Below are 16187 nucleotides of genomic sequence, written 5' to 3'. Positions count from 1 at the left end.
CTGCCTGGGTGCCTTCCGGGTACAGTGAATAATAGAAATAACTCACAACAGCGGCACTCAGCAGGAACTTTTCAACGTGTGTATTCAAAACCAAAAACCAACGTTTCGGGGCCCGTGGTGCCCCTTTGTCAAGGTGTGGGTAACCCACACCTTGACAAAGGGGCACCACGGGCCCCGAAACGTTGGTTTTTGGTTTTGAATACACACGTTGAAAAGTTCCTGCTGAGTGCCGCTGTTGTGAGTTATTTCTATTATATATATATATATATATATATATATATATATATATATATATATATATATATATATATATATATAGGTGGCTGAGAGCCGGCACTCAAACCAATCAAGGGGGTGGTAATATGCCTTTGGGTGCCTTCCGCAAAGTTGAGGTAGTAGGCGAAAAAGCAGCGTCACTCCAAAGGGCTTCAATCAAGAGAATTTATTATAACATGTGGTCGACACGTCCAGGTCGACGTTTCAATGCAACAGCATTTTTATCAAGACAGCGTGTGGTATATGTATCTGGTCACACGCTGTCTTGATAAAAATGCTGTTGCATTGAAACGTCGACCTGGACGTGTCGACCACATGTTATAATAAATTCTCTTGATTGAAGCCCTTTGGAGTGACGCTGCTTTTTCGCCTAATATATATATATATATATATATATATATATATATATATATATATATATATATAGTGCAGTTTGATGGCATGTGCGGCTGTGACAGTCGTGACAGATTTGAAATCTCCCGTGCTGAATCTCCCATTATGAATCTCTGACACAAATCTCTCTGTATGTGGCTCATTGTCTGAAATGAGCCACAAGAGTGAAATCTCTTGTGCTGAATCTCCTGTTATGTATCTCTGGCACATATCTCTGCGTATGTAGGGCCCTTTACTGTACAGAAGACTCACCTGATCTTGTAGATGATTTACCAGTGTCCCAAAGCTGAGAATGGATTCCCATGTGGGCCATACCTGTCCCTCTCCTGCCTCAGTCTAGGACACTTAGTACATCAGGAAGGGGGGGATCTGTTCTGAGTTCTGCAAGGAACCATCTAGAACATGTAGTGATCTGCACCCTTATCACAGGTTTGTGGTGGTTCAGCTCCTAATGGGTGTGATGGTGAGAAGGCCTATGGGTGCCAGTATAGTATACGGTACTGTATGTGACAGCAGTGGTGGTACATGGCCCTGGGATCTCACTGTGATATAGCGGATATGGGTGCCAGTATAGTATACAGTACTGTATGTGACCGCAGTGGTGTTACATGGTCCTGGTCTCTCAATGTCATAGTGCGGATATGGGTGCCAGTATAGTGTACGGTACTGTATGTGACAGCAGTGGTGTTACATGGCCCTCGGCTCTCAATGTCATAGTGCGGATATGGGTGCCAGTATAGTATACGGTACTGTATGTGACAGCAGTGGTGTTACATGGCCCTTGGTTCACTGCCAATGTGCGGATATGGGTGCCAGTATAGTATACAGTACTGTATGTGACAGCAGTGGTGTTACATGGCCCTGGGCTCTCACTGTCATAGTGCGGATATGGGTACCAGTATAGTATACGGTACTGTATGTGACAGCAGTGGTGTTACATGGCCCTTGGTTCACTGCCAATGTGCGGATATGGGTGCCAGTATAGTATACGGTACTGTATGTGACAGCAGTGGTGTTACATGGCCCTGGGCTCTCACTGTCATAGTGCGGATATGGGTACCAGTATAGTATACGGTACTGTATGTGACAGCAGTGTCGTTACATGGCCCTAGGCTCTCACTGTGATATAGCAGATATGGGTGCCAGTATAGTATACGGTATTGTATGTGACCGCAGTGGTGTTACATGGCCCTCGGCTCTCACTGTGATATAGCGTATATGGGTGCCAGTATAGTATACGGTACTGTATGTGACAGCAGTGGGTTTACATGGCCCTGGGCTCTCACTGTGATATAGCGGATATGGGTACCAGTATAGTATACGGTATTGTATGTGACCGCAGTGGTGTTACATGGCCCTGGGCTCTCACTGTCATAGTGCGGATATGGGTGCCAGTATAGTATACGGTACTGTATGTGACAGCAGTGGTGTTACATGGCCCTGGGTTCTCACTGTCATAGTGCGCATATGGGTGCCAGTATAGTATACGGTACTGTATGTGACCACAGTGGTGTTACATGGCCCTTGGCTCACTGTCATAGTGCGGATATTGGTGCCAGTATAGTATACGGTACTGTATGTGACAGCAGTGGTGTTACATGGCCCTGGGCTCTCACTGTGATATAGCGGATATGGGTGCCAGTATAGTATACGGTACTGTATGTGACAGCAGTGGTGTTACATGGCCCTGGGCTCTCTCTGTGATATAGCGGATATGGGTGCCAGTATAGTATACGGTACTGTATGTGACAGCAGTGGTGTTACATGGCCCTGGGCTCTCACTGTGATATAGCGGATATGGGTGCCAGTATAGTATACGGTATTGTATGTGACCGCAGTGGTGTTACATGGCCCTGGGCTCTCACTGTGATATAGCAGATATGGGTGCCAGTATAGTATACGGTACTGTATGTGACAGCAGTGGTGTTACATGGCCCTGGGATCTCACTGTGATATAGCGGATATGGGTGCCAGTATAGTATACGGTACTGTATGTGACAGCAGTGGTAGTACATGGCCCTGGGCTCTCACTGTGATATAGCGGATATGGGTGCCAGTATAGTATACGGTACTGTATGTGACCGCAGTGGTGTTACATGGCCCTTGGTTCACTGCCAATGTGCGGATATGGGTGCCAGTATAGTATACGGTACTGTATGTGACAGCAGTGGTGTTACATGGCTCTGGGCTCTCACTGTGATATAGCGGATATGGGTGCCAGTATAGTATACGGTACTGTATGTGACCGCAGTGGTGTTACATGGCCCTGGGCTCTCACTGTGATATAGCGGATATGGGTGCCAGTATAGTATACGGTACTGTATGTGACAGCAGTGGTGTTACATGGCCCTGGGTTCTCACTGTCATAGTGCGGATATGGGTGCCAGTATAGTATACGGTACTGTATGTGACAGCAGTGGTGTTACATGGCCCTGGGATCTCACTGTGATATAGCGGATATGGGTGCCAGTATAGTATACGGTATTGTATGTGACCGCAGTGGTGTTACATGGCCCTGGGCTCTCACTGTCATAGTGCGGATATGGGTGCCAGTATAGTATACGGTACTGTATGTGACAGCAGTGGTGTTACATGGCCCTGGGTTCTCACTGTCATAGTGCGCATATGGGTGCCAGTATAGTATACGGTACTGTATGTGACCGCAGTGGTGTTACATGGCCCTTGGCTCACTGTCATAGTGCGGATATTGGTGCCAGTATAGTATACGGTACTGTATGTGACAGCAGTGGTGTTACATGGCCCTGGGCTCTCACTGTGATATAGCGGATATGGGTGCCAGTATAGTATACGGTACTGTATGTGACAGCAGTGGTGTTACATGGCCCTGGGCTCTCACTGTGATATAGCGGATATGGGTGCCAGTATAGTATACGGTACTGTATGTGACAGCAGTGGTGTTACATGGCCCTGGGCTCTCACTGTGATATAGCGGATATGGGTGCCAGTATAGTATACGGTATTGTATGTGACCGCAGTGGTGTTACATGGCCCTGGGCTCTCACTGTGATATAGCAGATATGGGTGCCAGTATAGTATACGGTACTGTATGTGACAGCAGTGGTGTTACATGGCCCTGGGATCTCACTGTGATATAGCGGATATGGGTGCCAGTATAGTATACGGTACTGTATGTGACAGCAGTGGTAGTACATGGCCCTGGGCTCTCACTGTGATATAGCGGATATGGGTGCCAGTATAGTATACGGTACTGTATGTGACCGCAGTGGTGTTACATGGCCCTTGGTTCACTGCCAATGTGCGGATATGGGTGCCAGTATAGTATACGGTACTGTATGTGACAGCAGTGGTGTTACATGGCTCTGGGCTCTCACTGTGATATAGCGGATATGGGTGCCAGTATAGTATACGGTACTGTATGTGACCGCAGTGGTGTTACATGGCCCTGGGCTCTCACTGTGATATAGCGGATATGGGTGCCAGTATAGTATACGGTACTGTATGTGACAGCAGTGGTGTTACATGGCCCTGGGTTCTCACTGTCATAGTGCGGATATGGGTGCCAGTATAGTATACAGGACTGTATGTGACAGCATTGGTGTTACATGGCCCTGGGATCTCACTGTGATATAGCGGATATGGGTGCCAGTATAGTATACGGTACTGTATGTGACCGCAGTGGTGTTACATGGCCCTGGGCTCTCACTGTCATAGTGCGGATATGGGTGCCAGTATAGTATACGGTACTGTATGTGACAGCAGTGGTGTTACATGGCCCTGGGTTCTCACTGTCATAGTGCGGATATGGGTGCCAGTATAGTATACAGGACTGTATGTGACAGCATTGGTGTTACATGGCCCTGGGATCTCACTGTGATATAGCGGATATGGGTGCCAGTATAGTATACGGTACTGTATGTGACCGCAGTGGTGTTACATGGCCCTGGGCTCTCACTGTCATAGTGCGGATATGGGTGCCAGTATAGTATACGGTACTGTATGTGACAGCAGTGGTGTTGGACAGGTGTAATGAGAGGAAGGGGTCTCTCCTATGGCAACAAAGTGAACATGCCGGTTGCTGGATCTCCCTATTCTCCCACCTGGCTGCACTGTGTAATTAGCCGATGTTCCCGTTCCCCAGTGGAAATTTGATGAATCCGCCCCCCCCCCCCCCCCCCCCAATAGTCCGTATTGTTATGTCACAGGTGTGACCTCGGACAGGCCTCCTCCCAGCATGCACTTCCCCACCTGCAGCGTATATGTGCATAATGTTATGTCCTCATCACACACCTGTATTTGCCCCTGTGCTCTGACAGGTGCATAACATCCACCTCCTAGTGTATGTATGGTATACACACGTACTGGCTTGTCTGCATGGGCAGCGTGTGTGCTGATATGTTCTCATCAGAGAATGGACCTTCTCGTCCACCTTCCACCTCTCTGGCCATAAGGGATGATAGAGGCAGAATATCCTGTGCAGGAGATTTACGCTCATCCCATTGTCAGCATGCACAGTGCGAGGTCATACAGCATATACAGGTTGAGTATCCCGTATCCGAATATCCGTTATCCGAATTATTCCGAAAACCATACATTCCAGAAAGTGAAAAAAAAAATTTTTTTTGCTAAAAACTCACTGGGGACATTTGTAACAGCACTACTGGTGACATGATATGTAACTGGCACTATATATGTACAAGAAAATGATTGCTTGGCATTCAAATTCAATATCTGAGATAGTACACATTTTGTTTCATGTTTTGAAACCTTGTTTTTTGAACAAATAAAATATATTTGTGTGTATTTTATGTGTTTATACAGCATACATGCAAGATACTTCAAAATACATAATTGAAATATTAAAATATTCCGAAATACGGAATAATCCTTTTAACCAAAATTCTCCTGGTCCCGAGCATTTTGGATATGGGATACTCAAGCTGTACTACACAAACTGCTGTAATATTGGCTGGTTATCCGTATGTTCCTGTCCCTGGATACTGGAGTGACAGCACCTGTACCCTTCGTACAGTATATCACCGCCATTTGTGTGGCTCCCAGACCTGTATTCCACCTGCGGCCTCACCAGTCACCTATAGAGAGGTATCACCGTCTCTCTCTGCACCCCAGCATCCAGCCGCCTTCCCCATTGTATTATTACATTTTCTGCTAGCCTACGTCCCCATGATAGTGACTCCTAAATCCCATCCTTTCTCAGTAAATTTGTTCTACAATGGGCAAAACCATGTGCACTGCAGGTGGGGGCAGATGTAACATGTGCAGAGAGAGTTAGATTTGAGTGGGGTGTGTTGAAACTGAAATCTAAGTTGCAGTGTAAAAATAATGCAGCCAGTATTTACCCTGCACAGAAACAAAAGAACTCACACAAATTTAACTCTCTCTCTGCACATGTTACATCTGCCCCACCTGCAGTGCACATGGTTTTGCCCATTTTAAGAATAAATTTGTACTGCGATCAGATCTGAGTAAAGGCCTTAAGGCCCCCATACACTAGCCGATTTTGGTCAGATTTCAGCCAGATCAGTCGGATCTGGCCGAAATCGGACCAAAATCGCCTAGTTTTGATGTCCCCTCAGATCCGATGCGCGGTCCCGTGCGCATCGGATCTGCGTCGGGTGGTCGGACCTGCTGCACGTCCGACCACCCGACTTGGGACCTAGTGGGGCGGCGCGGCGGTAGAGGGAGCAGGGGGGGCTGGGGACGCTGCGGGGGACACAGGCGGCATAGAGCCGGCGGGAGCTGTCAGTACGGAAGGAAAAAAAAAAAAGCCCATACAATGAATGGGCGGCCTGTGATTGGCTGAGCGCTCTCTCAGCCAGTCATCAATTGGCTGAGAGAGCGCTCAGCAGCCAATCACAGGCTGCCCATTCATTGTATGGGCTTTTTTTTTCCTTCGGTACAGACAGCTCCCGGCTCCCCCTGCCCGGCTCAGCTGTAAGTAATTGCCGCAGCTGTGTCCCCCGCAGCGTCCGTCCCCCCAGCCGCCTCAATGTCCCCCTGCCCCCTGCTTCCTTCACATTGCAGCTCCCCTGGAGTTGCAAATGATACATCGCATGCGATGTATCATTTGCAAAACTTGGCACATCAAGTGCCAAATCGTGTGTCCCCCTCCCGGGGAGCTGCAGGGGGGAATCAGGTCCGACTTGTCCTTAGGACAAGTCGGACTAATGTATGGGGGCCTTAAGATCAGACATTGAAACTATTTTTTTCCTCACTCCTGATACAATAAGTCTCCAGTTGCCAGGGGTAAATTCCTGAGTTGTAAGCCCACAGCCGGCCATAATACAGCGCTGCGTCCTACTGCTGCCTCCGCTCTGATTCCCAGCCCACCTGCTGTTATATCTGCCAGTGCCTGGACTGCTGGTCCTGTAGGTGGGGCAGGATGATCTGACCCCAGTTGGCCACTAGTTACAGAGATACCTGGCGATACTTCCACAAATATTGGTTGGGGTGCCATATAAAAAGACAAATAAATCCTGACATTCATCTAACATCTGTTTGGTCCCAGAGTTTTGTGATCCCTGTCCCATCGTCTTCTCCTTGACGTTTTCCCCTTATTGCTAATGAGGGAAGAGGCGTTCTAGACAAACTCCAATGTTATGTGGGAATAATAAGATTAACTAATTGTGACGTTGGCCCTAGGCTTTGACTACGCTCCGTGATCACAGATGGCGATTTCTGGTCTCACCGGACCTGACCAATAGGGGTTTCCCTGTTACCGTCATTAACCGCCTATGCAGGGGGGTGTTTGCCCCCTCTGCCAGCAAACACACACACCCCCACCCCCTGGACACCCGCAACCCCCCGCGACCCCCTCCCGCGATTCACGCCACCCCCCTCCCGTGATTCGCGACCCCCCCTCCCGCAATTCACTCCACACACGTACACCCCCCCCCCGCCGAGCCCCCCTCCCGCGATTTGCCCCGCAATTTGGTGCCCCCCTACCGCCATTCGCGGATCCCCCGCGACCGCCCCTCCCACGATTAACGACCCCCCTCCCACGATTCACGCCACCCCCCAGCCCCCCTCCCGCGATTTGCTGACCCCCTCCCACGACCCCTGCACCCCCCCCCCCTGCGCCCCTCCCGCAAATCACGGCACCCCGGCACCCCTCCCGCGATTCACGGCACCCCCCCTCGCCCGTCCCGCGATTAACGGCACCCTCGAGCCCCCTCCTGCGATTCACGGACCCCCGCAACCCCCCCTCCCGCAATTCACTGCCACCTGAGTACTACCTGCTGAGGTGTATGCATCAACACGCTGTTGACAGCCCCCCGACTGGCATTGGCTGGTTCCCACTGGCCTCTGCGTCGGTAGCTAGCAAAACACATTTTAACCCTGTTAAGTGCCCTCTTTCAGTGCCAAGGCGTCCATGTTGATAATGTGGGATGGGGTCTCCGGCCACACTAATACATAGCAATTATAGATAATCAGATATAATTGGATGTATTCAGTATCATATTCATGGTCCACATGTATAACTGCACTGAATGTCTCACACATGATGACGCGACCCATCTGCTGTACAGAGGGTTTATCTCAGTACTTTTGTCCCCAACAGGTCCGCATGCCTCCTCACACTATCCTGAGATGACGCATCAGTGCTCGGAGTGTCAGCAATGTTTCCCTAATCATTCAGCCCTCGTCACCCATCAGCAGACGCATAGCACCAGTAATCTGTATAGAGACTCTGTTTCTAGAGCGCGTTTCACCTCCAAATTGACTCATACCGCCCACCAGCGATGTCACACCAAGGACAAACCATTTAAATGTTCTGTTTGTGGGAAATGTTTTCATCAGAGGACAGGTCTCCTGTCACATGAGAGGTCTCACACCGGGGAGCGGCCATTTATATGTCAGGAATGTGGGAGATGCTTCTCCCGAAGTTGTACTCTTGCTAGACATCAGCGGATTCACTCTGGCGAGAAGCCGTTTAGTTGCTCAGTTTGCGGGAAATGTTTTACGCGGAGATCCAGCCTTGTGACCCACCGGCGCACCCACACCGGGGAGAGGCCGTTCGCGTGTTCCCAGTGCAGCTTCTGCTTTGCTGACCGCTCAAATCTTTGGCACCATAAGAAGCTTCACACCAATCCGGGGGAATAACCCGCCCGTCACATATATAACAGGACTTGTATGAGAACTGGAGACAGACGACTTCTCCCGCTGAATGCAGGACTTGGAATCGCACAAGGGGCTGTGTCCCGTTATGGATCCATGGGGGGGACACTCACTTTCTCCATTAGCCAGGCCTCTTCACCACATCTATGTGGGTGCACTACTACGGCTTATCTGTGACCCCACATCCCCCTTTCTACCCAACATCTCCCATCATACTTTACAGCTGCTCTGCCTGAAATTCTAGGCCTCTTCTACAGATCTGCAGCAATTGCACAACCTCCAGTAATCCATACCTCCCAACATGACCCATTCCAGGAGGGTAACAATGCTCTGCTCCTGGGCTTCCTTGCCAGTGGCAGTTGCAAAGGTGGGACTGCACCATTGTCCAAAGTTCACATAGGGGAGCCACACAGTGAGTCCCGGACTGTGGTGTTTGGGGTGGCAGTTGGTGGGGCTCCCCTATCTGAATTTTGGACTGTGCTGCAGCCCTGCAACTGCCACTGGCATGTAAGTCCAGGAACAGATCAACTTGTCCCTCCTGGAATGGGTCATGTTGAGAGGTATGAGTAATCCGAAATCTATCCAGCCATATGAAGGCTATTACCCTCGGAAGTTACACGTGGTTTGGCCATAAGTACTGGCTCCTACATAACAGGGTCCCTCAGAGTGAGAACAGCAGAAGTGCGTCTCCCAGCTGCGAGCGCCATCCTAGAACTCAGCCGGTATCCCTGTGTGTGGTGCAGAGAAGGCCTGCTGTGATTGGCTGTTCCGGAGATCATGATATAACCGGCCAATACAAATGGTCTAATAACTGACACCAAACCTCTATAAATATACATTCCGGCCAGGCTGGGACACTGCCACGTGGAGGCTGGCGTGGATGTATAACAAGTTTTATTTTTATATTTGTAATATATGTTTATTACATTTTTGGGAGCAAAATAGTCATTTAGCAATACATATAACAGACAAGGACATAAAGATTTATAAGCAGCGTAAGCGGATCATGTAAAATCCTACGTACAGACGATATCCATGAAACCTCGCCCATCGTAAATCAAACGAGTTCAATACGAACAACAAGTCACCGAAGCCGTTTGCACAGGGGACTTATATATAAAACACCCGGTGCAGTTCCCCACCCGTCTGGACTGGGCCGAACGCGCTGTTTAGCGAGTAGACTAAAATGATCCCCTAAGTCTCTTAGTCCTGTGTCGCAGACTCCTCAGGGAACATATAAAGGGTATTATGTTTTCAAGCCTAGTTTTATGGATGTGAGAAATGTATGCATTACCAGCCAGTGTCTTACGGGGGATATATATATATATATTGCTATTAAATTACTGATAACTAATGCTTTATGTTTATTGTGTTCTGGAAAAGTGTAAGGCAGGGGTGGCCAAACCAGTCCTAGTGATCTACCAACGGTCCACGTTTCCCAGACCACCTAGCTGGTGCACAGGTGCAGTCATCACTAACTGTCACATTCCTCAGACGACCTAGCTGGTGCACAGGTGCAGTCATCACAAACTGTCACATTCCTCAGATCACCTACCTGGTGCACAGGTGTAGTCATCACTAACTGTCACATTCCTCAGATCATCTAGCCTGGTGCACATGTGTAGTCATCACTAACTCACATTTCCCAGACCACCTAGCTGGTGCACAGGTGCAGTCATCACTAACTGTCACATTCCCCAGACCACCTAGCTGGAGCACAGGTGTAGTCCTCACTGTCACATTCCCCAGACCACCTAGCTGGTGCACAGGTGCAGTCATTACTAACTGTCACAATCCTCATCACCTAGCTGGTGCACAGGTGTAGTCCTCACTGTCACATTTCCCAGACCACCTAGCTGGTGCACAGGTGCAGTAATTACTAACTCACATTCCTCAGATCACCTAGCTGGTGCACAGGTGTAGTCATCACTAACTGTCACATTTCCCAGACCACCTAGCTGGAGCACAGGTGCTGTAGTCATTACTAACTGTCACATTCCTCAGATCACCTAGCTGGTGCACAGTTGTAGTCATCACTCACATTCCCCAGACCACCTAGCTGGTGCACAGGTGCAGTCATTACTAAATGTCACATTCCCCAGACCACCTAGCTGGTGCACAGGTGCAGTCATTACTAACTGTCACATTCCTCAGATCACCTAGCTGGTGCACAGGTGCAGTCATTACTAACTGTCACATTCCCCAGACCACCTAGCTGGTGCACAGCTGTAGTCATTACTAACTGTCACATTCCCCAGATCATCTAGCTGGTGCACATGTGTAGTCATCACTAACTCACATTTCCCTGACCACCTAGCTGGTGCACAGGTGTAGTCATTACTAACTGTCACATTCCCCAGATCACCTAGCTGCTGCACAGCTGTAGTCATTACTAACTGTCACATTCCACAGACCACCTAGCTGGTGCACAGCTGTAGTCATTACTAACTGTCACATTCCCCAGGTCACCTAGCTGGTGCACAGCTGTAGTTATTACTAACTGTCACATTCCCCAGATCACCTAGCTCATGGGTCTTCAAACTGTGGCCCTCCAGATGTTGTGAAACTACAAATCCCAGCATGCCTTGCCACAGTTTTGCTTTAAGGGAGTGTTAAAACTGTGGCAAGGCATGCTGGGATTTGTAGTTTCACAACATCTGGAGGGCCACATTTTGAAGACCCATGACCTAGCTGGTGCACAGGTGCAGTCATCACTAACTGTCACATTCCCCAGACCACCTAGCTGGTGCACAGCTGTAGTCATTACTAACTGTCACATTGTCAAACCTGCTGCGATCATTCCTACTATAGACCCACAGGTGGCTCAGGCCACATGACCTGTGGTAGATCTTGAGGACAGGTTTGGCAACCCTTGGCCTCAGGCGTCCTCTGAGGATTTGAAAGCTAATGCTGCAGGCATTCTGCACATATAACATCACAGGTGGAAGACCTGGGTGTGATGGTTCAGTTACGGTATAAATAGCTGGGGGACGCCTGCGTTTCCCAGGGGGGCACCAGCAAAACGCCGGTGGCATGCCCCCAAACACCTGCAGGGCGTCAATCACCCTGCAAATAGCTAGTGAAGGCGCGGCCATCCGATAATCGCCCCACTACAGACACGGAAGTCTTCTCTCTCATCATCCTCTCCCCCATCATCCTGCCCCTTGGATCCCCTCCCTTCCCGTCTCCTCCACTGGTTGCTCCCGCCTTCCTCACCTCTTCAACCTATCACTCTCTGCTGGCATCTCTCCCTCACCATTCATACATGCTCTGGTCTCACCTATTCTAAAACAAAAACCCTCAACCCGTCATCCCCCACTAGCTGCTGCCCCATCTCTCTTCTCCTATTTGCCTCCATACTGCTTGTCTGGCCGGTTTACAGGTCGTCTCCCCAGCTCCCTCTGACAACTCCATCCTAGATCCCCTACAATCTGGCTTTCACCCTCTCCACTCCAGTGATGGTCACCGATGACCGGCTTTCGGCCAAATCACAGAGCGACTTCTCTGCTTCTCCTTTGTGAATGGTGCAATAGATGTTGCTGCAATAGTTAAAGTAAAAGGTAATTCCAGGCACAAAGTGTTAGGTGCAAATGAAGTTTTACTCCAGGCAAACAGGGAGAAGGTTTAGTCCATAGAGTACAGCTGCAAGATACAGGCTCACCGCGGTACTTATACACCAGCAACCCTTCAGGGGCCAAAGTACCAGCTTCAATTAACGGAGAAACAAAGGGTGATGAGGTCACATTTCCATAGTCTTGTTTTGGTCAGGTCACCCAAGGCATCCTGGGTAGCCGGCTGCTGGTTGGATGGCATCTCCATTCTTTGTGCACGCCGGATACAGGTTCTCCCGAATCCTGGCAGGGGTTTCCCTCCATACAGTTCCTATTACTTCCTACCATCAGTTTAACCTAGAACTATAAAACTAAACAAGCTATAATGATACAATTCACTACTTCATATATACAATGTAATAAGACACGCAGCGATACTAAACATGACTATAAGCAGGGCTATTTTTCTGCAGGCTCCAGCAGGAACTGTGGCCCTTATTCTAGTTCACTCTTTCTGACAAAATATTTCTTAGATGGACAAAACCATGTGCACTGCAGGTGAGGCAGGTGTAACTTGTGCAGAGATAATTAGATTTGGGTGGGGTTTTACACCTGCCTCACCTGCAGTGCACATGGTTTTGTCCATCTAAGAAATATTTTGTCAGAAAGAGTGAACTAGAATAAGGGCCTTAGTTCCTGCTGGAGCCTGCAGAAAAATAGCCCTGACTATAAGGCTTCTTGTTATGTAATAGCAGCAGTGGCTGGAAAAGGGCCATTGGAGAAACAAGGGCAGCAATGCAAGTACATATATGTATCCTGTAAACAATAAGCACATTATACAAGCTGTGAGTGCGGGGTGAGCCTGCAGTGGACAGGAGTCAGCGCTGGAGGCTGGTGGTGTAAGTATAAGTGTAAAATTAATGTGTGTGTGTGTGTGTAATAAACTTGTGCTGTTCTCAGTGTTTTTGTGGGGGGTTTTTTTACATTCTTTTTACAGGTGGACTACAAGTCCCTGTGGGCCCAATAATGCGAGGCACGTTGAGCATGATACCACCGGGGGACCTTATGTAAAAAGTGTCCCCTCGGCTGTGTCATGACACCGCGGGCTGTTGGAGCCCTGTGCTGGTTCCAAAATAGGGGGGACCCCCAGTTTTCTTGTCCCCTGTATTTTTGGAACCAGGACCAGTCTAAGTGTCCGGGGCTGGTTTCAGAAATGCGGGGGACCCCTACGCTTTTTGTCCCCTATATTTTTGGAACCAGGTCCGGCTCAATATTTTTTTTTTAAACATTTTATAACACAAAATTGCATGTCCTCAAATTCGCACAATTTCATGACTAAAAATCACACATTGGGCGGTATTCAATGAGAATACCTGCGAGGTGTAGCGAATCCTTTTTAGAATTCGCTGCACATTCGCCACGTTCCGGAGCCGGCGGGCTCCGGTATTCAACGTGTCAAGGGCTCGCTGCCCCTGACTGGCGAATATGAGCTCCTGCGGCGTATGCCGCAGGGAGCCTGATTACGGTGGCAGGCAAAGAGATGGAAGTCTCTCTGCCTGCCCCAGAACTTTGTGGGGGGTAGGTGGGCTCCCCGGGTGCCAGGCAGCACAGGCTGCCCCCCGGGGGTGCCAGCAGGGGACCTATATTCACTATACCCGATCGTAACGATCGGGTGCAGTGAATATATGAATATGTAATGAGCGGCTCGGCTCCGGCGCCCCCTGCTGGCTGCTGTGTAAAAAAAAAATATATATATATTTTTTTAAATTAAATATATATTCATGTGCTTACAGCACATGAATAAAAATAGCATGCCCCTCCTCAGAATAAAATTCCTGATTTTTTTACACCAAATGTAAAAAACAAAACACTTTATTTTAAAAGTTCACATTCCACTTCATGGCGAAAAAAACCTTGAAATGTATTCGCCATGTGGTCATTGAATAGGGTGATTCACCGTTTTAGTCAGAAATTCGCCAAACAGCACAAATTCGCCATAAAAACATGGCGAATCAGGCTCATTGAATACCGCCCATTATCGCAATTTATCGCACTTTTTGGCCGGAATTCACATCTCATTAAATATGTGCATTTCAGGAAAAAAATGCGATTTTAAAAAGTGACTAAAAATCTCATCCCATTAAATGTCACCCTGGATCTAACCACAACCGATCCTGTATGATGGTCTCCATGGTCCAATAGCAGGGAATGTGCTGCTAGTAGCCACAAGATGGCGCCATTATGTTACAAAAAGTTTTCTATGACCTGCGTTATATTATTCATTTCCCTGAAAACATGCGTTTTGTATGTAGTAGACCCCGCGGGGTTCTATAAGGAATGTGATGCTGCCAGATGCATTGATTTCACTCCTGAAGCTACGGAAGATGGCAGCAGCCTATGGGCAGCTGTAGTCCAGGAAGGTTCCCTCAGAACACTTCACTAAAAATGGCCACTGTACGTGTGCAGTCAGCAGGAACACGCATCTAACTTAGGGATGGCCATTGATTGTCGATGTTCCCACCACATCGATAGTTGGGACCCAGTGCTCGATGTTTTGGGCATCGATAGACAAGGGTCAAATTGTTTCATGCCATCGATGGACAACCTCCGATGGCTATTTTTTTTTTTCTGGAAAGTCCCTCAGACCATCTCCTGGCTACCACTGGTCCGGGGCTCTCATTGCGGCTTCTTCGCCAGCGATGCGGCACTGGGCAGTGACTGGTATATGGCGGCCAGGCACATGCGCAGAGTTGGCATTGCTGGCTGCCGCTTGGCTGTAGTCATAAAACTAAGACGGTGGAGCCCATCCCGGCTGCTCCCCTCTGTCCGTCAGTCTGAGAGGCTTCCAGTGCACACTGCAGAGGCAGCCACTGAGGACAACTGATCCTGCCAGGGCCACACCGTGGTACTGTATGTCACACAAAAGAAAAATTAGCAGCAACCTGCGCTCACACGGAATTGCCGCTAGAGGATACACAAGAAAAAGGGCTACCAAACCTCCTAAATACCACCCCTGCCTGCACACCACCTCCTGCCTGCATTCAGCCCCCTGCCTGCACACCACCCCCTGCCTGCATACCACCTCCTGCCTGCATACCACCTCCTGCCTGCACACCACCTCCTGCCTGCATACCATCTCATGTCTGCCTACCACCCGTCTGCACACCACCCCCTGCCTGCATACAGCCTCCTGCCTGCACACCACCCCCTGCATGCACACCACCTCCTACCTGCATACAGCCCCCTGCCTGCATACAGCCTCCTGCCTGCATACCACCCCCTGCATGCACACCACCTCCTGTCTGCACACCACCTCCTGCCTGCACACCACCCCCTGCCTGCATACAGCCTCCTGTCTGCACACCACCTCCTGCCTGCACACCACCCCCTGCCTGCATACCACCTCCTGCCTGCATACCATCTCATGTCTGCCTACCACCCGTCTGCACACCACCTCCTGCCTGCATACAGCCCCCTGCCTGCATACCACCTCCTGCCTGCACACCACCCCCTGCATGCACACCACCTCCTACCTGCATACAGCCCCCTGCCTGCATACAGCCTCCTGCCTCCATACCACCCCCTGCCTGCACACCACCCCCTGCATGCACACCACCTCCTACCTGCATACAGCCCCCTGCCTGCATACAGCCTCCTGCCTGCATACCACCCCCTGCATGCACACCACCTCCTGTCTGCACACCACCTCCTGCCTGCACACCACCCACTGCCTGCACACCACCCACTGCCTGCATACAGCCTCCTGCCTGCACACCACCCCCTGCCTGCATACCACCTCCTGCCTGCACACCACCCCCTGCCTGCATACCATCTCATGTCTGCCTACCA

The 16187-nt window shown here is 49.6% G+C and overlaps 1 protein-coding gene across 3 annotated transcripts in view; it reads left to right on the top strand.

The window, feature by feature from the left end:
* The window catches only part of LOC146058244 (uncharacterized), a 65920-nt gene extending 55779 nt beyond the window's left edge, over positions 1-10141 (top strand). For all 3 annotated transcript variants that reach the window (XM_083170438.1, XM_083170436.1, XM_083170437.1), the window contains exon 11: positions 8231-10141. In XM_083170438.1, the coding sequence (XP_083026564.1) occupies positions 8231-8772 (542 nt within the window). In that variant the 3' untranslated portion in view covers positions 8773-10141. The remainder of the gene's footprint in view (positions 1-8230) is intronic.
* The last annotated feature ends 6046 nt before the right edge of the window (positions 10142-16187 follow it).

Source organism: Crinia signifera, chromosome 2, assembly GCF_055691185.1.
Source record: "Crinia signifera chromosome 2, ASM5569118v1, whole genome shotgun sequence".
NCBI lineage: Eukaryota > Metazoa > Chordata > Amphibia > Anura > Myobatrachidae > Crinia > Crinia signifera.
The sequence above is the reverse complement of the archived record's forward strand: the minus strand, read 5'-3'. Positions and strand labels throughout refer to the sequence as shown.